We start from the raw sequence: 21,961 nt of genomic DNA on the forward strand, positions 1-21,961 counted from the left end.
GGTACACCAAAAACTTTTCTGTTTCTAAGTATTTAAGACTGGTCTGAGACCACAGCGTGGGGTCAAAAGACCCCTCGCCAGGGAGCCCACCTTCCCTCCTCTTTCTTTCGGCAGCAACTTCGACAGCAAGAGGCCTCAGGCATTGACTTGGAGGAGAAGGAGGAGGTAGACAACACTGAGGGTAAGCCTGGGACGGTGGGTCTCTCCCTCCCCTCCTGTTCCCCCAAGGGCCGGCTCCCCCACCCACCACACCAGTGGCTTCTCTTTCCCCTCCCAGAGGCCCACACAGCTGCAGCAGACACAAGCCACCAGCCTGGGCACCAGGAGCAGGCGTAGGCCCTCATCTAGGGTGGCCTGTGCTCGAACCCGTTCAGCAGCCACTGTGCTGAGCAGACACTTAGAGCCACAGGACATCAGAGCTGGAAGGGAGCTCAGAGCTCCAGACCTTTCCATGGAACACTGTTAATGGGTATTCCAGAGGGAAAAGAGCATTCTTTGGTTAAACGGATTAAACAGGTCTTTCGGTGCAGGACTTAATATACAGATATTATAGTAAGTCTCTAAGTGGAAGATACAATATAAAATATTTCCCCAAGGTATCTGACCATAATGTACCCTTTCTTCTAAAACATTCCAACAACATCGACAGCTGGTGTTCCCCTGAATGTAGTTTGGGAAATGCTGATAGAGATCCGTCCTCTTAATGTGACAAACAGGTAGCTTGGGGCCAGAGAAGAGAGTGAGCTGGTCCCTTGCTGTGCTACTCAGGCCTCCTGACTCAAGACCCCTGCTCCTTCCCTGCTGTCCTCTGCCAGAGGGCATGACAGCAGTCTGTACAAGGTCCCAGCATGGCTTTCTGGGTGCCCTGCACCCGTGTGAGGCAGGCATGCCGGGAGGTATTGTCTGCGGTTTACAGATGAGTACACAGAGCCCTGAGAGGTCAAATACATCAGCAAAGTAAATTAGCAGCGGGTCTGAGTCTCTCACCCAGAACTTCCCGCTCCGTCAGTTCTGCCCCAAACTGACCAGGGCCTCCTTTTCCGGTTCTGGCCAGGCCTGAAGGGGCCGATGAAGGCCAGGGAGAAGGCAAAGGCAGTAAAGGAAGAGAAGAAAAAGAGAAGCCAGAGCCCCGGCGCCGGCCAGGGCTCTGAGGCCCCTGAGAAGAAGAAACCCAAGATTGATGAGCTCAAGGTGAGGCTCGGGGAGCAGACCGAGGCAGGGCTGTGGGGTCCTGCCTGGGGCAGGACGTGGCAGATGGGGCAAGCCAGAGGCCACTTGGTCACGCCTTGTCCCACCGGCGGCCCGGCCCGGCTCAGGTGTACCCCAAGGAACTGGAGTCCGAGTTTGACAACTTTGAGGACTGGCTGCATACTTTCAACCTGCTGCGGGGCAAGACGGGAGACGACGAGGATGGTTCCACTGAGGAGGAGCGCATCGTGGGCCGGTTCAAGGTCAGGCGAAGGACGTGCGCCCAGGCCCTGAACCCTGAGCCGCCCCCCTCCCCGGCCAGCTCTTATCCGCTCCCCAAACCCCGAGCCCGGGGCTGACCATCAGGTGGAACTCTCAGCTACACTGACTGGCAAAGTATGAAAGTATTTCTATGCTGATTAAAAAAAAGAAGAAGAAGAATGTCCCACCCCCAACATTGCCCTGGGCACTCCCTCCAGAACCCCGAACTTCCCTCCGATCCAGCAGCTAAAGGGTTAAGGCCCAGAGCAGTAGGGTGCAGACCCTCAGTGCAGTTTTGAATGCCACCCTGTGCCTGTGGGAACTGCACCCTGACGCCCCTGCCTTGCCCCAGGGCTCCCTGTGCGTGTACAAAGTGCCACTCCCGGAGGACATATCCCGGGAAGCCGGCTACGACCCCACCTACGGCATGTTCCAGGGCATCCCCAGCAATGACCCCATCAATGTGCTGGTCCGAGTCTATGTGGTCAGGGTAAGACTCCCCTCAGATCCTCTCCCCATTGTCTCCCAAGTCCCTCCGTCCAGGGGGAGCTTGAGTAGCTGCTAAGTGACCACCCCAGCTGGGAGACACCAGAAAGGTCATCTGATTTAGTTGCCACCTCTTTCCTTTTTTTAGGATTTTATTTATTTATTTGAGAGAGAGAGAGAGAATGAGTGGGGGTGGGGGCAGAGGGAGAGGGAGAAGCTGAATCCCCGCTGAGCAGAGAGCCGGACACAGGGCTCCATGGGATCATGACCTGAGCCAAGGGGAGACACTTAACAGACTGAGCCATCCAGGTGCCCCTAGTTCCCACCGTTTATGGGGGAGGAAGCCAAGACCTGAGACAGGCAGTGACTTGCCCAGGATCACACGGCAAGGCTCCTGTCTCTGGTCCAGCACTCCCACCCTTTGCCATCATGAGACCATCAGGGAGGGGGTGAGGGCACTGGGAGATGAGCAGGGTGTGTGGGGAGGCTGCTCAGGAGCACCCCTCCCCCATCCCAGGCCACGGACCTGCACCCCGCAGACATCAATGGCAAAGCCGACCCCTACATCGCCATCCGGCTGGGCAAGACAGATATCCGGGACAAGGAGAACTATATCTCCAAGCAGCTCAACCCTGTCTTTGGAAAGTAAGGCTCCTTGTGTCCCACGTGCCCCCCCCACCTCACCCCGGCTTCCCCAGCCCCACCCCCACCCACCCTACCCCACCCCTAACCTTCAGCTCTTCCAACCCCCACCCCGCCAGGTCCTTCGACATCGAGGCCTCCTTCCCCATGGAATCCATGCTGACGGTGGCCGTGTACGATTGGGATCTGGTAGGCACAGACGACCTCATTGGGGAAACGAAGATCGACCTGGAGAACCGCTTCTACAGCAAGCACCGTGCCACCTGCGGCATCGCCCAGACCTACTCCATGTGCGTGGGGCGGGGCTGGGCACACGTGCTGGCCTTGACACTGAAGACAAGATCAGAGATTGTGATTTGGGCAGGTGGCTCTAGAATGGTTTCTGTCCCAGGCCAGGACGGCTTCCCTACAGGCTCTGGGCAGACCACAGATTCTAAGACAAGGAGAGAGCCAGAGGATTCCGGACAGAGGAAACAGGGCAAGGAGAGAACCCCAGGCTGGGAGGAGAGGAGGCACTGCCCCGCAGAGTCCACTGGGGACTGGCCAGCCTCTGCCACTGACAGGCTGTGTGACTCTGGTCACATCCCTCAGCTCTCTGGTTATCAGGGTCCTCCTAGGAGTCTTCGAAGTACCAGAGCAGAGGGCACAGTTGGGGAATGGGTTGGGCTGTGTTGGGGGAGGCTGAAAGCCCATCCTTGGGACACCATGCGAGCAAGGGTGGAGCCTGGGGTCAGAGGCATCAGCCTCCAGCAGCCCTGGTGTCTCAGGTGGGGCCCACTTGCTGACAAGGGGCAGCAGCCACCTTAAGAGAACTGGCTGGAGCCCGTTACCACCTGGGGATGGGCCCAGCCACACCCTGAGCCCCCACGAAGCCCGTGTGTCCCCTCCCACAGACATGGCTACAATATCTGGCGGGACCCCATGAAGCCCAGCCAGATCCTGACCCGCCTCTGCAAGGAGGGCAAAGTGGACGGCCCCCACTTTGGGCCCCCCGGGAGAGTGAAGGTGTCCAACCGTGTCTTCACTGGGCCCTCTGAGATCGAGGATGAGAATGGTAACGGGGCTCTGGACACAGCCACGGGTGGGGGGAGGGCAGTCAGAGGCCAAGAGGAACCCACACTTCCCTGTGGCAGGACCTTGAAGCCTAGACTGGGGTCTCCTTAGAGCCTCTGCCTGTCAGCCTAGAGTCCCACTCCTGTCTGCCCAGCCTCTGCCCTTCCATCCTGCATAGCACCTGCCCACTTGTCTTCTCTCTCCCTCTCAGAGTTCCTGCCGGGCAGGAAGGTTCTCCCCATTCTGCAGATGAGGACACTAAAGCCCAAAGTGTTACAGTGACCTGCCCGAGGTCACATGGTCTTCAGAAGCAGAGTGAGGTGTGGGCTCAGATCTGACTCCGAGCCCCTCCTTTGCCCATGTGGCACCTCCCAGAGAATAGGGAGCCATGTGTGCTGAAGAAATATTGCTGGCCACCTTCGGGGTGCTGGGCCGGGAAGTGGATTCCTGCCCTTCCCACCCTCACAGCCCAGGAAGAGTCTCTGGTCAGCTTTCCCAGCCAGAGCAAACCCCAGAACACAGGACTCCCTAGGCCTTAAGAGGCAGCTGAGACCTTGGGCAAGCCAGTTCTTCCCCTGTGCCTCAGTTTCCCCAACAATAAAAAGGAGACAAGATGGCCGGGTGATGGTTCCGGGGCCTCTCTGTGCCCCTGAATCTAGCCCAGCACAGGTTTCTTGTTCTGCTGAGGCCGTGTGCGCAGCCGACCCACCCGCACCCACAGGTCAGAGGAAACCCACAGAGGAGCACGTGGCGCTGTGTGCCCTGAGGCACTGGGAGGACATCCCCCGTGTGGGCTGCCGCCTGGTGCCCGAACACGTGGAGACTCGGCCGCTGCTCAACCCTGACAAGCCAGGCATCGAGCAGGTGACCCTTGCGGGCCAAGATCTGAGGTTCTTTGGTATCTAGGATCGGGGAGTCCCAACCGGAGTCCGTAGAATCCTCATACTGGTCACCACATCCCCAAAAATCTGGCCCCACCGTGGCCACTCACAGCGACTCCAGGGCCGGGAATGTTTGCTTTGAGTGAGAATCACATGGGCTCCGGGGCAGCCCGGACCATCTCCCCTAGAAGCTGGGATTGGCTATCGGTGATGTCGTAGGAATTCCCGCATCCCAGGATGAAAATGGAGGAACTGGGTCCTGAGGGAACACAGGTTGCGGGGTGGGGGTGGGGGGCGCGGCAGAGGAGAGAGCTGGCCTTCCTGGACAGGGGGGAATCAGTGGGGAGATTAGCCACGCCCCCTCCTCTGCAGGGCCGCCTGGAGCTGTGGGTGGACATGTTCCCCATGGACATGCCGGCCCCCGGGACACCTCTGGACATCTCCCCCCGGAAGCCCAAGAAGTGAGCTTCTGCAGCCCAGCACCTACTTCCTTCCCGTCCTCACCCCTCTCCACCCCTCCACAGCCTTCCCTCCTGTAGGGACCCCAGGCTCGGATCACCCACATCACCTTAGTCAGTGGTGCTTCTCCTGGGGCCTGGTGGGGGAGGGGGAACACAGCAACCCCTGGAGCCCTCAGTGGGGCTGGCCCTGGGTGGGCCCTCTTGGCCAGGGCAGAGCCACACCCCTGGGTGCAGTCCCAGAGTCCGAGAGGCCATGCGCCCTCGCTGGCGCCCTCCAGTGGACTGCCATCCTCACAGCGACCACTACCCCAGAGCCTGCTCTGTGTGTCTGTCCCCACTCCAGGCTGTCACTAAGCTCTGCTTTAAAACCCCCGCTGAGGAGATATGCAGGAGGGAGACCAAACTGCCTGCCTCTCCCACTTGACCCTGGCCAGGTCATGTTGCCTGCCTGGTCCTCAGTTTTGCCATCTGTAAAATGGCAGGATGGAGTTGCTGCCAGTTCTGACATCCTGGGTGCCCGGAACCAGGGCCAACTGCAGGGGTGGGGAAGTAGCACAGGCCCCGCACTCAGAGGGGCCCCATGCTTATTTCAAGATGGCGATATTTAAATTCTTAATTTTTTAAAAGGGGTCCCACATTTCCATTTTGCACTGGGTCCTGCCAGTTATAGAGCAAATTCTGCCTGGAATAGCCTCCAGGTGAGAGGTCACGAGGGTGCTGTTCCTGGGCCGGCCACTAGGGGACACGTCACCCCACTGTGCCACCCGGGACTTACAGTCAAGGTATGACGTAACTCCAGGCAGAGCCACACTCCAAGTGACGTGGAGGGGATGACTCAACCTCCCTCCTAATGGCTGAAATGTAACCACCAATTTGCAATGACAATTATACTTCAAGGGGAAAAAATCCTCTGTGGGGACAAGGACATAAAGGAAACCAGATTGCATGGGTGTCCAGTGCCAGCTGCTGGGCTTAAATATGCATTTGTGTTAGAAATGGATGTCTTCTGGCCTCTGGAGACCGGGATCATGCTCAGGAGCCCCAGCAGCGGCCCCTGCCCCTCCTGGCCCTGGGCCAGCCTCCGTCAAGGAGTGTGCGCCAAAGTGCTCTCGGCCCTGGCGGGCTGGCCAGACAGGCTTCCCCTAGAGGTCTGGTGGCTGGTGGTCATGCTGGCTGGGGACTCTCTCTCTAGGGGGTGGCCCCACGACTCCCTGTCCTCTCCACTCCCCCTCCTTGCCCCCTTCCCTGAATCAGCTTTCTCCACCCCAACGTGGCCCAGACCCCATGCTCACCCTGAGTCCCCATGACTCCCCTCGGTTACCTGCCCCACCTAAATCCACGACCCTGGGGCAGCCTGCAGCCCCGGACTGCAAGCCAGCCTCTCCCCTGCCCAGGTACGAGCTCCGGGTCATCGTGTGGAACACAGACGAGGTGGTCCTGGAGGATGACGACTTCTTCACTGGGGAGAAATCCAGCGACATTTTTGTGCGGGGGTGGGTGAGAGGGTCCCTGGCTGGGGTGGAGATGGGTTGGGAGGCACGCTGGGCTGGGTGAGCCCATCTTCCTGGGAGAAAGGAGGAGAGAGAGGGGGCTCCCTGTGGGTGGCCACAGGTCTGAAGCCGATGACACCGGGCAGGTGGCTGAAGGGCCAGCAGGAGGACAAGCAGGACACGGATGTCCACTATCACTCCCTCACCGGCGAGGGCAACTTCAACTGGCGCTACCTGTTCCCCTTCGACTACCTGGCTGCTGAGGAAAAGATCGTCATCTCCAAGAAGGAGTCCATGTTCTCCTGGGATGAGACAGAGTACAAGATCCCCGCAAGGCTCACCCTACAGATCTGGGACGCCGACCACTTCTCCGCGGATGACTTCCTGGGTGCAGGGCTGGGGAACGGAGTGGGTGGGGAGGGGGAGGCTGAGGCAGGGGAGCCCACCCTGGGGAGGGTCAACCCGATCTGGCCCATCGGAGCTGACTCTGAGGCTGCCGTAGGGGCCATCGAGCTGGACCTAAACCGGTTTCCCCGGGGTGCGAAGACGGCCAAGCAGTGCACCATGGAGATGGCCACGGGGGAGGTGGACGTGCCCCTGGTTTCCATCTTCAAGCAGAAGCGAGTCAAAGGCTGGTGGCCCCTCCTGGCCCGCAATGAGAATGATGAGTTCGAGCTCACGGTGCGGACCACTGTGGCTTGGGCAGAGGGCAGGGCTGGGCCTGAATAGAGTGCTGAGGGCCCAGCACCCCTCCTGAGCGCTGGGACCCTTCTGTTCCCTTCTGCAGGGCAAGGTGGAGGCAGAGTTGCATCTGCTGACAGCCGAGGAGGCAGAGAAGAATCCTGTGGGCCTGGCCCGCAATGAACCTGACCCCCTAGAGAAACCCAAGTGAGTGTGCTGCCTGCTCCCCCACCCCAACACTGGTCCTTGGGGCCAAGGGAACAGGAAGGAGGGGCTGGAACCTTGTCTTCTTGCTCCCGCTAAGCAAGTACCTCTGTGCTCTCTATCCCCTTTCTGCTTTCCCCCACTCCCACCCCCGCCCCCCACAATCCACCTCTCCCTCTGAACCAAAAAGCACAGGCTACCTTTGCAAGAAAGTGGCGCCTCTCCCAGGGAAGGCCCCATTTCACGGAGTGAAATGCTCTTCCCAGTTTTTGCCAGAAGCCAGCAGCTGCAGCGGTGGGGTGTGGGCCCCCCCACCCCCAGCAGCCCTGATGGCAGGGAGGCGCCCAGAAGTGCCCACACTCAGCTCAGGAGCGCCCCCTGGCGGCGATGCCGGGCCACAGCCTGAGCCTTCCCCCTGTGCCCTTTCTCCGTGCTCCCTCTGCCTTCTTGCGGCTCCAGCCCGCCAGACCCACGCTTCACCTGGTTCTTGAACCCTCGCAAGTCTGCTGGCTCCTTCCTGGGGCGCACACACCGCGGGCTGGGCCGCCAACTGCTGCAGCTCCCGCTGCTGCTCCCCCTCCTCGCCCTCTTCCTCTACCTGGTGCCTGGCTGCTTGGCTGAGAAGGCCCTGGGGCCTGAGCCTGACGTCCTGCTGACTTCTTTCTCTGGAGTCCGGGCTGACAAGCTCGGCAGCGCGTGACACACGTGTACACACACACACACACACACACACACACACACACGGCAACTTCCAAGCCGTCCCACCGTCCCACAGGCTTTCAGAACCAAAACGACTGCTGTCCATGAGTGCGTATTAGGCCAGAGAGGCCCAGCAACTTGCCTAAGGTCATGAAGCAGATTAGAGCTAAGACCCAGCCCGGTTTTCAAATGGCCAACTCGGTGTTCTGGGCAGGACACTGTTTCCTGTCATGGTGACAGACAGCCTCTAACCCGGTGCCACAGGCAGAAAGTTGGCATGTGGATGGGGGACGGGGAAAGGTTTGGCCAGAATTAGCCAGCAAGGCCTCACTAGCTCCCACTGGCCCCAACCTCCCCACCCAGAGCCTAAGGGAACTGGCAGTGCTGCCCAGGAAGGCTCTCCATCCTGGCCCCTCGGCTTAGACACCTAGCCCTGCCCGTGCACTCTCTCTCCCTGCCCTTTGCCAGCCTCAGAGGCAGGGTCCAAGTTTAACCCCGCCATGCAAGTAAGGAAACTGAGGCTCAGACAGGGGCCAGGAAACCAGGTGCCCTGCACCGGAGCCCCACTCTGCCCCGAAGGCTCTGGAGAGCACGGTCTGCGTCCTCGGGGGGGGGGGGTCACTGGGACAGGAGTTTGAAAAAGTCTATTCAGTACTTGAATTTTCTACCTGACCTCTTATAAAACCTACTGTGTCGTAACACCGACGGCAGAAGGGAAAGCTTAGCCGGCCCTCTTGGCCGAGAGGCCCAGCGGGAGGAGGGGAAGCGAGTGGTAGGCAACCCACGGGGGCTCCTCAGAGCCTCGGCAGGGCCCAGTGGGGATGGATGCTCATGTTCACCAGAAAGGGGGTGAGGCTGAGACACTCTCGTTTCCCAGAGACCATGTGGGGCAGCCCCGGAGCTCCGACAAGGAGCAGCCCCGGTGGCAGCCCCTTCCCTACTGAGCGAGTGTTGGGGGTGGGGGTGGGGGTGGGGAGTGAAGGCTGGGACTACGGGAAAGTCTCTCGGCCTTGGGAGGGGCCCAGGTGCCAGGGGATCCCACAGAGAACGCCCCCCACCCCCAGCATGTAAGCAGCAAAACTGGTACTTAGAAAGGGCGTGAACCCTGACTCCAGTCACTGCTTTCGGGACCAGGGCTGGGACAGGGCCTGTGGGGGTCCAGAAGGGCTGAGGGCACCGGGTGTCCCCGGGCAGACCCACTGCCTGACGACCTGCCCCCCCCCCACCCCCAGCCGGCCTGACACCGCCTTCGTCTGGTTCCTCAACCCCCTCAAGTCCATCAAGTACCTCATCTGCACGCGCTACAAGTGGCTCATCATCAAGATAGTGCTGGCCCTGCTGGGGCTCCTCATGCTGGCGCTCTTCCTCTACAGCCTCCCTGGCTACATGGTCAAGAAGCTCCTCGGGGCGTGAAGCCCTCGGCCAGGCAGCCACTCCTGCCTGGCCACTCCCCTCCCGGGCTCGGCCCCTCCTCACCCTGGGAAGCCCACCCCTGTGGCCTCAGGTCCCAGAAGCCTGCTGCTGGGCTGGTGACCCTGCCCCTCTCATCGTCCCCCCCACCCCCCCGCCCCAGGCCTGCTGCTTGCCCCGGGCCACCCATCTGGTCCCCGCCTGTGGGGCAGGAAGGGTGGGAAGGAGTGGGGTCCTGCCCCTCCCTGGCCGAAGCACCCCTGGCTCCCTATGGCCACCCCCGACCTTCCCCCAGGCCTTCCAGGGGAGGAATAAAGCTTTAATGGAATTGACTGAGAATTAGCCAGTGCCCAGAGCTATGAAAAGAATGAATAAGCAAAAAGCACCACCCTCCCTCCCCCACAGCATCCTGTGAGCACGGCCACACACCACCCCTCTCTGTTCTGCACTCCATCCCACCAAGGGTGTGGAGGCGGCTGCTTCCACCCTGTGGCCCTCCAGAGTGGCTCCTCCTGCTGCCCAGGGAGCTGCCGCGGTGGGTTCACAAGCCACACCCTGCCCTGCCTGTGGGTTTCGATCACGTCCCAGAGCTTCCTCTGTGCAGTCCAGTGCTCAGAAGCCTAGATGAGGCACAGCAAGGGTGAACCCCGGTACCCCACCCCGTGCCCACCTGCCCTGCCTGGCGCTCATGGAGGCCAGACTGGGAGGTGGTGCTTGCAGTGAGAGCTGGGTTTCTGTTGGCTGTTGTTCCTTTCTTGAGTGGTGATTTGTCTCTTAATAAAAGGAATTAAACACTGAGCTGAACAGCACTGGGCCAAGTGGGGGGACCAGAATAGGGGCACAGGGTCGGTGACTGTGGCAGACTCAGCACCAGTTGGACCCCTCCACCTCGTCCCCTTTGGATAGTCTCATGGGCCAGGGTTCAAGGAGGGCTGAAGGCACCGGGCCACCTGCCCAGGCTGCCCAAGGGAAGAGCCTCACACTATACCAGGTGGCACCAGGAACCCCAAAAGCTCACCAAAAGGGTCCTGCAGGCCCAAGGACAGTGTGAAGGCTGAAGAGTCTACAGGAGCCCAGGGCACGTGGGAGGCTCAGTTGCTTAAGCCTCCACCTCAGCTCAGGTCTCATCTCAGGGTCATGAGTTCAAGTCCTGCACCAAGCTCCACACTGGGTGTGGAGCTGACTTAAAAAAAAAAAAAAAAAAAGATCCCACAAAAGCCCCCGAAGTTCCAGCCTCCAGGCAGAGACACCAACTGCCCCCAGATGCGAGAAGGGGGTCCCATGCCCTTGGCCTAGGCCCAGTCCCACGATGACGGGCCTGTTCTGGCCCAGTCTGAGGTGGCCTAGCATGTCACTGGACCTGAGCTCTTCAAAGAGATTCAGCCACAACTTTTTAAAGACTTTAATGGTGACGGCAGGATACGGGTACCGGCTCCCGTTGCCTTAGTTTGCCGGGCCCTATCCCGGCAGCTCTGGAGACTCAGAGTGGTCCCAGGCAGGTCCCCAGGGGGGACGTGCCCGAGGCGGCTCTGGGCCCGACCCCGGCCCCAGCATACAGCCTAACGCGGCAGCCTTTGGAGGCCCTGCTCTATTTTGTGGGGACCCGGAGCACCTGAGTTGGTGGAACTTGCAGTTCAGAGTTTATCTGGAAAAGAAAGAGGAAAGGTCATTACGCTTCTCCCAGGGCCCTCCTCCTTCGCACCTGTGGGCTCTCCGCAGCCTCCAGGTGTCTGCAAGCATTTCCTCCCCAAGTGCTTCCGAACGCCAGCGAAAGCTGCCAGGCTGCCTTCCTTCAGCGGAGAAGTCCTGCGCCTTCTGGTCTGGCTTCTGCTCCTGCCAGCTAACCTTTGGTAACCTTCTGAGCCTCCTGCTCTGAGTCACTCTCTCAAATCCTCCGTCCGCCCCTCACCTGTGCAACCCACCCCCGGTCTAGCCCTGCCCTTCCCTGCTCCTCCCCACCCTTCTGGGGCAGCAGCGCGGATGAAAGCATGGGCCACACAGCCCTCTGAGGTCTGTCACAGGCCGAGATGCCATCACGACACCAAGGCTCACCACAGCCTCCGTTCAGGTGTGGCCTGGGGCCTGAAACTATGGCAGGGCCACACTCCCAGTTCCCGCGCTTGTGGCTGTGGCCTCAGTCACCTCTCCCACGCACAGCTGGTGACAGAGGACCTGCCCTCAGCCCAGAGTGTCAAGACTTGTCCTGGCCCACGGCCTCAGTGCCAGTGGCAGAGCCAGCCACAGTGTGACGAACGAACTCTCCCTTTGAAGCAGAGATGGTGAGATTCCTTCTCCCGCTGGCCACGGGGAAGTTGCCCCAACTGTCACCGGTGTGATCAAGAGTGGGGACCAGGGAATATCTGTCCCAGCTGGAGCGTCTTCTAGCCACGTCATATCCCAGGCCACACAACCTGGACCGGCAGGGTGGGAAGGGCCCAGGGCTCTGGGCATGTCACATAGTCTCCCAATTTTGATTCTCCTTTTTGGGAGAATCACTTGTACCCTATTGACTTCACAGAGGGGGGTACGAGAAAGGGGAAATTTCATAAAGTAGGGCCCTGTGTCCTGTGACACTATGGCGGGCTTTGGCCCTGTCTCTGAGAGTGGTCCAGCAAGCAGCTGGCGCCAAAGACCATGGCATCAGAAGGGCCCTGTTATAGCCCAGATGACTTGGAGGAGACTTCGGGCAATGTCCTCTCCCTTGGCCAATAATTCTGTCCCGACCTGAGGCACGACGGTTCATATTTTATGTCACATCTCAATGCTCCCTTGCTTCTGGTGAGGGAAGAAACTCATCTCCTAAGAGGCGTCCCGCGGCCTCCCTCAGCCTCCTGCCTGCCCTCCTCGGAGGGTCCCTGCCACCCACCTTGGAATCTAGATACTGTTGCAGCAGCATCTGGAGCTCGGTGTTCTGCTGCTCCAGGGAACTGTTCTCAAGCAGCAGCTTGGCCCTCTGGGTCAGAACGAGGCTTCAGGTGGAAAAATCGGTTAGAGGCTCATTGACTCCTCTTCCGCCCTCTGCCAAGGAGGGGTCGGGATCTCTGGGTTTCTGTTGTGGTTAGAGGTGGAAGAGGAGTGCAGAAGCCTCACCCACCCACCTTCCTGCCCTGAACGGACCAGGCGGGCAGGAACAGAATGGGAGCCCGGGGCCGGGGGGCCAGCCCCCCAACATCGCAGGCCCCTTTGGCGGGAGGTTTCCCTCCAAAGGCAGCTTTTTCTCTCCAAGGCAGGGACGTGGCAAATGTGGCCCCGGCAAGTGGGATCCTTCCCCAGCGACTGCCTGGCCTCCTCCTTCACCTGCGCAATGACACACACACTCACTGGTATTTCTCCAGGGCTGTGTACAGGGCGTCCCAGAGGTTCTGCGTGGCGTCAGGGATAACCGTGGTCAGGGCCTCCCAGTACTCCGAGTCCTTTGAGTTATCTCGCACATACTTCATCTTCACTGGTGCCCAGGAGTCCCTGAAGGTTGAGAGCGACAGTGGCCTCGTCTCCACCTGGCACCCCTGGGCCCCCACGTGGTGCCAGCCGCATTGCCCACCCCTCACACTCTCGCTTTCCCACTGCTCACCTGCCCACTCGCCTATGCCAGCCTATCGGTTTATGGCAGATTCTCAGAAAGGGCACGTGACTATCATCAACGTTCCCGATTCCTGGTGCCTCTGTCGCCTTTGTGACAGCATCACTGGAGTTCTATCCACCCCCTTCTCTCAGCCAGTTTACCTCACTGGCATTCCATCCTGCCCATTTTTTTCACTAATGTATCTCAAACCCCTCTCAAAATTCAGCCTCCCCTCGAGGATAGCCTTGGTCCAGGATATCATCACCTCCGCCAGGACAAGCCCTCGGTTGCTCTCCTGTAGCCAACATCACCTCCCTCCCTGCCACCAAAGGGATCTTTCGACGCAAGCCTAGGAGTGCCTGGGTGGCTCAGTGGGTTAAGCGTCTGCCTTCGGCTCAGGTCATGATCCCAGAGTCCATGCTTCTCCCTCTGCCTGCCATTCTCCCTGTTTGTGCTCAATCTCTCTCTCTCTCTGACAAATAAAATCTTTAAAAAAAAAAAAAAAAAAAAGCAAGCCTACCCATGGCTGCCCCACTCCTCAAGACCATGGTCTAGCTCCGGTCCCATCAAGGCAAAGACAAAGGTCTTGGGCACAGAGGACAAGGCAATCCAAGATCCGGCCTGGCTCCCCACCCACCGGCCACACTTCCCAGGGAAGACCCTGACAGCAGCCACACCTCTCCGTCATGATTCTCGAAAACACCTTTCCCCACACTGTGACACCCTGAAATGCCCTTTCCCCCACTTTATCCACCTCAGAAAACCCGGTCTGGGTGCCTAAAGCCCTCTCTGACACACCAGATGGGGTTGCCACTGCTTCCTCTGAGCAACGTGACACCTTGTTACGCTCTGGCCATTGTCCTGATGACAAGGTGCAACCTACACACAGCAGACCCCGTGACTGACCGCTGAATGAATGATGCATGAGAAAATGCAAATCACTTGTGCCCACGGATTCCTCCAGCCCTCCCCCATCATCCTTTCCTTCCTGCCCAGGTTCCAGCCCGCTCTTCTGGGCCTCAGGAAAACCCTTCAGCACTGTACCTGGGTTTCTTCAGACCCATGACAAAGGCCTCCAGGATCTTGAGGACATCATTGGGGTGGATGAGACTGGGAGAAGGAGGGGCCTCCTTCTCTTCCAGCTCCCCTTCCACGAGGCTTTCCTCCTTCTGTTTCTCGAGGTCTATCTGCTCTCCTGGCTTCTGTCCCGACATCAGGCTTGTTTGCTCCTATGGGGGTGACAGATGCCAGGGGTTGAGCTGGAGAAACACGCAAGGGTGACTGTGGACTGGGGGTGCAGAGCAAGCATGAGTGTCTGAAGACAGGAAAAGGAGAAAAGTTTACTGTAGGTTACAGAAAAGATGCAAAGGGACACATTTACAGGAAGGAAAAACGGTGAGAGGCAAGAGAAGAGAAGGGGGATGGGATCGGGGATGGGATCAGGGAGAGGCACACGGGGGCTTCAAAACAGCGATAACCTCCTATTTCTAAATCGAGACTCATAGGTATTCATTTTACTGATATCCATAAAGCTGACACCACATATATATATTTACCTTTTTGAATCAAAAATCACAAACTACCTTTTAATTTTTTAATTTACAAAAGTCTTCCTCCTACTCGTAGTTCATTCTCGTGGTTCATTCCGTTCACTGCCCGCAGGCAAACCAACATTCATCCATGTCTTACCCTCTTTCCAGAGAAATCCTCTGTCCACACAAGCAACGCCTTCCCTCCCGTTTTCACAGAAATAATGCTCTGCGGCAGACCCAGTTCTGCACTCGGCATTTTTCACACACCGATAAACTAGAGATATTTTCGCGTAAAAAAATATGTAAAGAACTTCCTTGATTTTTTGTTTTGTTTTGTTTTGTTTTGTTCCTGGTGCATAGCATTCCGCTGTCTCGATGCACCCCTGATGAGGAAATCAATCCCTTCCTGATGAAATTGTAGGCTGTTCGAAATCTTTTCCCATTTCTAGTGGTGCTGAAACCCATGAGCTACAACAAGCACGTGCTTTCATCGTATTGAGACAGAGCTGCAGAGCAAAATCCTAGAGGAAGAACTGCAGGGGACAGTGTTTGTGGTGTTGTCATCCACACTGCACGCTGCCCTCCGCGGAGGCTACGACAACCGGCTCATTAGCAGTGACAGCAGCACGTCTGGTTCCCACGCCCGGGCCGTCACTAGATCCTATCAAAATCGCAGAGTTTTGCCTACGTGACAGGTGCAGATGGAATTTGGAACAGTTTTCATTTCACTCCTCTTATTATAAGAAGCCTGGTTGTCTTCTCATATGTTTAAAAGTTACTCATATTGCCTCTTATAGGAGATTTTTGTTCATATCCCTTGTCCATTTCACTGAGTTGTTGGTCATTTTCTTATTGGTTTATTTGAGTTCTTTGTATATCAAAGAAATAGGCCCTTAACTGTGGTAGGAGTTAAAAACGTTCCCCACCCCCACCCCAGCTGTCATCTTTATCTTAACTTTGTTTGTAGTGATTTTTGCCCCGCAGGGTTGTGTTTGTTTTGTTTTGTTCTGTTTCACGTAGTCAAATACATCCTATTTTTCCCCCTTTATGGCTTCTGGGTTTTGTTCACGCTACCAGTTCTTCTTAGAAGCATATCAGGTTACTCACCCTGGAGCCAGCAGTACGAAACATATTTTTAATTCAAGTTTTTAATTTTTAAGTTAAAACTTTTTAATATTTTTTAACATGGTGTCTTCTTTAGAATAGTGCATTACAATCAAGATGAGTATTACAGGGGCACCTGGGTGGCTCAGTGGGTTAAAGCCTCTGCCTTCGGCTCAGGTCATGATCTCGGGGTCCTGGGATCGAGCCTCGCATCAGGCTCTCTGCTCAGCAGGGAGCCTGCTTCCTCCTCTCTCTCTGCCTGCCTCTCTGCCTACTTGCGATCTCTGTCAAATAAATAAATAAAATCTTAAAAAAAAAAAAAAAGATGAGTATTACAGATGGGCCCTGCTTTGCAGGGAAGTGGTAAGGATCAAAATACTCAGAACTTGATGGGCCCAGGGCTCCCAGGGGCTGAAGCCTGGCTTTGAGGAAGGGCCCAGGAAAAGACATCTTGGGCCTTAGTGTGAGAACAGACTCCCACTCCCAGTCATTCTTTCCCTTGCATATAGAAAAAGTAATAATACAGGAAACACTACGTTAGCTATCTCTGACATAAAACCCTCACTGTTTCTCCAGAAGGATTATACAAACGCAGCAATGCCCTCTGGGGGCGTCCAGAATTTCAAACGTTCTCTCTTTTATTGCACTCCACGTTACCTGACGGGAGGGTGAATGATAAACTCGGTATTTGAGGAAGAAGTTCACCAGTTTATATAAGTCGTCCTCGCTTTCAATTCCAAGGGCCTGGGGAGAAACAAGAGCATTGCTCAAACACCACAGCAAGAAGTCCACCAGCTGGGAGAGTTAACAGACCCTCATCTCCTAAGAGCTGGAGGTTTGGCTTGTCCCCCGAGCCCCCCAGCACCTGCCACGGCCCAGAGTGAGGCCACTCGACACTGGGGAAGCTCAGTGAGATCTCATCTGAACAGAGAAACAATGCTCAGAGTCACGAACAGCTCTGTACAGGCCTGGTGGGTATGAGAACGCTAGAGGAGGCTGGACACACATCTGAGTTCAGGGGTGTAGGGGAGAACCTACAGTCTGAGAGCCAGGCCGTGAGAGAGAAGCTGGTAGAGGAAGGGTCAGGGCTGGGGGAATCCGTGGCTAATTTGCGGCATGGAGAACGAGGAAAGGGAAGGAGGTGGCAGCGAACCCAGAGAAGCCGGGAGGACCCATATCTCTTCCTAGGGCCACAGCAATGTTGGAAAAAGAGAGGAGGCCGGCTTAGAATGAGGCCCCCGCCCCATCAACTCGGCCCAGTGGGACTCACCGAGAAGATGGCGTCCAGCCTCAGCAGATAGCATTCGTTCTTCTCCAGGGGAAGGAGAAGGCTCAGCAGCTTGCTCTCTATGAGGAAACCCTGAGAAGGAAGATGACATCTCCAGTCAGAGACAGGTTTCCGAAATGAGTGCCGGCTCTGCAGCCTACCTCTGTGTAACTGTCAGCGATGACTCCACAGAGCAGGACCCCGGGGATGAGCCCTTCCTGGACACAAGGCCAGTTCTCATCATGGCTTTAGTTCCTCCCACCTCAGAAGGGTACCGGCTTACCTCACCCCCAGCCCCTGGGCAAACTTCTAAGTTCCCCAGAGCCGCCCATACCTGATCCAGTCACAGATCCTCACCCACCCAAAGTCGCTTCGCTCAGAGGCTGGCCCTCCAGTATCCGGAGACCAGGGCAGCAGGCCCTGAGATGGGGGGGGGGGGCGGTAGGGGAGGACATGGCTGCGGTGGAGGGGGGACACGGCAGGGGGTGGACAACCATATCACAGCTCAGTGTGCATGATGGCGGGGGGGGGGGGAGACACTGGGCGCCCGCCCCCACTCAGAGCTGCGAAGGCCTGGGGGAGGGCTGCAGGCGGAGGCAGCCACTGGCAGCAAGCAGGCGAGAGAGAGGAGCACCTGCCCCACTGCCTCTCCCAGCAGGAGCCGCCCTCAGGGGCAAAAGCCAGCTCTTGGCCAAAGAGAAGTGCCCCTAGGGGATGGGAGGCTGCCAGTCCTGGCTGCAGCTCTTGGACTCATCTCAGAAATACGGGCTTGTGTGCCAGTCATATTGCTGGAACACCTCAACTCCTAGCTGAGCCAGCTCCAGCACCCTTTACACGAAATCCCGTGGGTCTGGCTAACATGCTGCAGAGATATCCGTAGCTGAACACACCCCGAGAAATCACAGACCGAGCTCCCAGAGTGAAGCCACGTCAGCTGTGGCCACGCTACTCGGCAGGCGGACTCACCGAGGTGAGATGGGAGCTAGAATCAGCTTTTTTTTTTTTTTTTTTTAATTAGAAGGATCCCGTGGGCCAACTTGGCCCACACCTTGCTGACCCACAAAGGGAGGACCCCTTTGCCAGCTGGGGGGCAGCTCTGAGGCCGGGCCTGTCTGTGAACAACCCCAGCTCTGCTGCTCAATGCTTGTGGCCTCCTGCATCCAAGCCGCATCTAGCCCGGCCAGCCTGGGCAGCAGCAGCACACCGGACACAGGGGCCGGGGGTCCTTCCAGCGCAGCCCCACGTGGCCACCCTCACCGACTCATCACACAGGAGCATCAGGATCTTTCTGGTAGTTCTCGGGGAAATTTGCTTTGGCAGGTCGAGGTAAGACTCTGCTTCCGAGGCGCCCTCCTCCGTCCCCTCCTCTTCTGCAGACAGGGCAGAGAGAAGAGAGAAGGGGGAGAAAAAGGAGATCGTTGCTTGGTTTTGTTGACTTTGAGCAATAAACATCTTTCCTTGAGGAAATGTGCCCATTAAAAAAACCTTTTTAAGGTCCTATGGAGTCTCATTAGCCAAAGAAAGCCTAGTATGGCAAAAACAGGGAGGCTGGGGGTTGGTTGGATATGAGACTAGCAGGAGAATTCTGCCCTCCTACAATGCTTTGCTGTTCTAAATTTCATCTCTATGCCAACATCATACTCAAAATCCCGCCATGACCAGGAAGTGGAAGGGAGAGTTCAAACCTGTTTATTCTCACATTAGAGAACAATCTAGCACATCTGCTAAGTGGTTTCTAAACCGGCCACAGATCAGAAGCTGCGAACGAAACCGAGGTTCCAGGGGGCAACCTCATTTCTTAGCAAGAATTGGTAGCTAATAGCAAGAGCCAAACAGTTTCTTAATTAAAATTAGAAATTTAAAAATGTTTTATACTGTATATTCCTCATCTGGAAATAGTCCTAAAAAATTGTGCTACCAGGTTTTACTAGTTGTTCAAAAGATAAAAGGAGGGGCGCCTGGGTGGCTCAGTGGGTTAAAGCCTCTGCTTTCGGCTCGGGTCAGGATCCTGGGGTCCTGGGATCGAGCCCCGCATCGGGGCTCCCTGCTCGGCGGGGAGCCTGCTTCCTCCTCTCTCTCTGCCTACTTGTGATCTCTGTCTATCAAATAAATAAATAAAATCTTAAAAAAAAAAAGATAAAAGGAGACAATATAAATGAAGATATTTTGAAAAGTATGAGACACATCTTGCTGGTGGAAGTGCAAAATGGTCCCGTCGGTATGGAGCAAGACCCAGCTGAATCACAGAGGCCTTTACCCTTTGATCCAGCAGTCCTACCTTTAAGGATCTATCCCAAAAATTCACCGGGAAAAATATGCAGACACAAACGCACATGGCTATTTTTTGCAGCAATGTTTATAAGAACAAAAACAAACAGACCAAAACCTGGAAGTATTCCAAGTGGCCAGCAACAGACCATATCTGATTAAGTTATAGCACGGCCACACAAAGGAATACCGAACAGAAACGGCATGAAGAACTTGCCCTCTTACTACCATAGACTGACCTCCAGGATACTTCGTAAGTGAAAAAAGCAAGATGGAGAAAAACATACGCTTTTCATTTAGAAAGCGGGTCTGTATAAATACAAACATATATATATACACACATCTGTTTGTAAAAGCAATGGAAAAATAAACCATACATTTTTAGATAGTTACCTACAGGAAAAGAATAAAAATAGAGTGGGGAGGTTAAGACTACATTTCCTCCAGTATACCTTGTTTTGTACATTTGACTTTGGAAGGATGGAACTATTAAATTGTAAAAAGCAATCCCTAACAATCAAAAGTAAAACAAAACAAAAAGACCTAAGTATGTATTCGGTTGGTGACATAACCAAATAGAAACTATTCTAAGTGGCTTTAAAAGGCACCAGTCGGGGCACCTGGGTGGTTCGGTCAGTTAAGGATCTGCCTTTGGCTCAGGTCATGATCCCAGGATCCTGGGATCCAGCCCCATGTCAGTCTCCCTGCTCCACAGATAAGTCTGCTTCTCCCTCTCCCTTTACTCCTCCCCTCTGCTCGTGCTCTCTCTGGATCCCCCTCTCTCTCAAATAAATAAATAAAATCTTTTAAAAAAATAAAATAAAAATAAAGTAAAAGACACCAGTGGGGGTGGGTGGTGGCTGTGTGACTCGGTTAAGCAACTGACTCTTGGTTTCGGACATGTTCTCAGGGTTGTGAGATGGAACTTAGTGTCCAGCTCCTTGCTCAGTACGGGTTCTGCTTTGTCCCTCTCCCTCTGCCCCTCCCCTAGTTCTCTATGTCTCTCAAACAAAATCTTTAAAAAAATAAATAATAAAATAAAATTTAAAATAAATAAAAGACCGCAATCTGTCTGTACATCCCTAGTGGAATGTGTCCTAAGAGTAAAAAGAACTTAAAAAAAACTTCAAACAATCTTTCATAATCATTTTTTTAGTGCCAAGTTGATACTTCATTCTGCAACCATTCTGTGGTTGTGGGAAAAACAATAAGTAATTATTTTGGAGTCACTGTGCACCAAGATTTTCAAGTTAGGAGAAAGGAGATATACCTTGATAAGGTTAAGTAAAAATTCTGGCATCCCAATGATTAGGAAGTGTTGGAAGGAACATGTGATTTATTTTATGGTGAAAATGTAATTCTACACCCTATGCTCATCCACTAGGAAGCCCTAAAAATTGATCTATCCCAAACAATGTGCACTCCAGCTCCCAGACTATGGTTTCAAAATACCATTCCCTTTAAAAGAACCAGGCCGCCTTGACCTTGAGAAATGGCTGATTACAAACTTGAAGCAGGGAAGTTACAATGTGAGACTGGAAATTGGGTCATTCTGGAAAGCCCGGAAGCTATCGATGACTACTGAGGTTGTGTCAAAAGGACCCAGAAGCCAACATGAAGAGACCCCCACTGGCCGGATGGGACAACATGAGCACCAGGAAGAATAAGGGCAGTCAACGAAACACATCAAATTTGTTTAAATCCAATGTGTCCATAATGATATGTTTTTATTAATTAACTTATATATTTGAGAGAGAGAATGTGGGGGGGAGGGATGGGAGAAGGAAGAGAGAGGAACTCAAGCAGACTCCAAGCTGAGCACAGAGTCCCACGTGGGGCTGGATCTCACAAACTGAGGTCACCACCTGAGCAGAAACCAAGAGTCGGACACTTAACGACAGCACCAACCAGGTGGCCAATATTTATTTTATAAAACGTTACTGGCCACCTTTGGAAAATGCTAGAGACCCAGCCACTTACTTTGAAAACTAGTAAAGAGAGAAAGAACAGCATCTGTTTTTCCTATACGAACTGTGCCTCAGGGTAACATATAGCTGATGAGGGGAAGATTCTGTTTCCAGAAGTGTTTCAGCTACTACATGAAGATGTATGATAGAATGTAGAATATCACCACTTTGCAGCCCCTAAGGCAATGAATGGATCTTAGACAATGACTACCAATGGCTGCCAACCTCCCAAAGAGACAGACAACCCGCTATTATTTTCTCCCAGTGGAGGTACGCAACAATGTACTCAGCAAAACCAAACTGAACCTGAATCTGATTGAGCTTCTAGATCGAACTACCAGATTATAATACAGGGAAGAGGGTAAAGCCGTCAATTAAATTAGACTTAGAAGCCACAACAATGGGCCTTCCAGCTACGAGAGCTCCTCCCCTCTCTGGACTTCAGCGTGCTGGTCTTTGAAAAGAATGGGTTGATCTGATGGTCGGACAGGCCCGAGGCTCGGGGGCTATGGGGCTCTAAGACACCAGCCCAGTCACCTGCTTGCATCAGCACCTCCTCTAAGATCTGCGCGGCAGACTTCCGCGGCTGCTGAGAGATGGGTCCCACATTCCTCAGGAACCAGAAATCCGGTGCCGTCCAGGGGAGCCCCAGGTGATGGGTATGAATGATCCTGTCTACAGCAAAGGCTCTGCTGATCAGATCCTTTGCCTCCTCTTCGTTCATCAGCCAAATCTCCCGAAACTGCTTGTCATCAACAAGAGCAAAATGCCTGTGAAGGAGAGTTGCTCGGCGTGGCCAGCGGAC

The 21,961-nt window shown here is 55.3% G+C and overlaps 2 protein-coding genes across 4 annotated transcripts in view; one reads left to right on the forward strand and one right to left on the reverse strand.

Annotated features, from left to right (window-relative positions):
- OTOF (otoferlin) overlaps positions 1–9,459 on the forward strand; it is a gene marked incomplete at both ends in the record, with an annotated part of 92,951 nt that extends 83,492 nt beyond the window's left edge. For all 3 annotated transcript variants that reach the window (XM_080814466.1, XM_080814465.1, XM_080814467.1), the window contains 14 exons: positions 115–181; positions 1,055–1,191; positions 1,317–1,451; positions 1,802–1,939; positions 2,453–2,580; positions 2,697–2,867; positions 3,471–3,631; positions 4,352–4,494; positions 4,884–4,972; positions 6,367–6,465; positions 6,609–6,850; positions 6,965–7,143; positions 7,250–7,350; positions 9,279–9,459. In XM_080814466.1, coding sequence (XP_080670592.1) covers positions 115–181; positions 1,055–1,191; positions 1,317–1,451; positions 1,802–1,939; positions 2,453–2,580; positions 2,697–2,867; positions 3,471–3,631; positions 4,352–4,494; positions 4,884–4,972; positions 6,367–6,465; positions 6,609–6,850; positions 6,965–7,143; positions 7,250–7,350; positions 9,279–9,459 — 1,971 coding nt within the window. The remainder of the gene's footprint in view (positions 1–114; positions 182–1,054; positions 1,192–1,316; positions 1,452–1,801; positions 1,940–2,452; positions 2,581–2,696; positions 2,868–3,470; positions 3,632–4,351; positions 4,495–4,883; positions 4,973–6,366; positions 6,466–6,608; positions 6,851–6,964; positions 7,144–7,249; positions 7,351–9,278) is intronic.
- Positions 9,460–10,842: 1,383 nt separating this feature from the next.
- The window catches only part of DRC1 (dynein regulatory complex subunit 1), a gene marked incomplete at its 5' end in the record, with an annotated part of 41,985 nt that continues 30,866 nt past the window's right edge, over positions 10,843–21,961 (reverse strand). The window contains 8 exons of the mRNA XM_080813684.1: positions 10,843–11,101; positions 12,323–12,425; positions 12,778–12,918; positions 14,063–14,247; positions 16,312–16,398; positions 16,925–17,014; positions 18,179–18,291; positions 21,694–21,926. Coding sequence (XP_080669810.1) covers positions 11,045–11,101; positions 12,323–12,425; positions 12,778–12,918; positions 14,063–14,247; positions 16,312–16,398; positions 16,925–17,014; positions 18,179–18,291; positions 21,694–21,926 — 1,009 coding nt within the window. The 3' untranslated portion in view covers positions 10,843–11,044. The remainder of the gene's footprint in view (positions 11,102–12,322; positions 12,426–12,777; positions 12,919–14,062; positions 14,248–16,311; positions 16,399–16,924; positions 17,015–18,178; positions 18,292–21,693; positions 21,927–21,961) is intronic.

The sequence above is a fragment of the Martes martes genome (assembly GCF_963455335.1).
Source record: "Martes martes genome assembly, chromosome: 9".
Lineage (NCBI taxonomy): Eukaryota > Metazoa > Chordata > Mammalia > Carnivora > Mustelidae > Martes > Martes martes.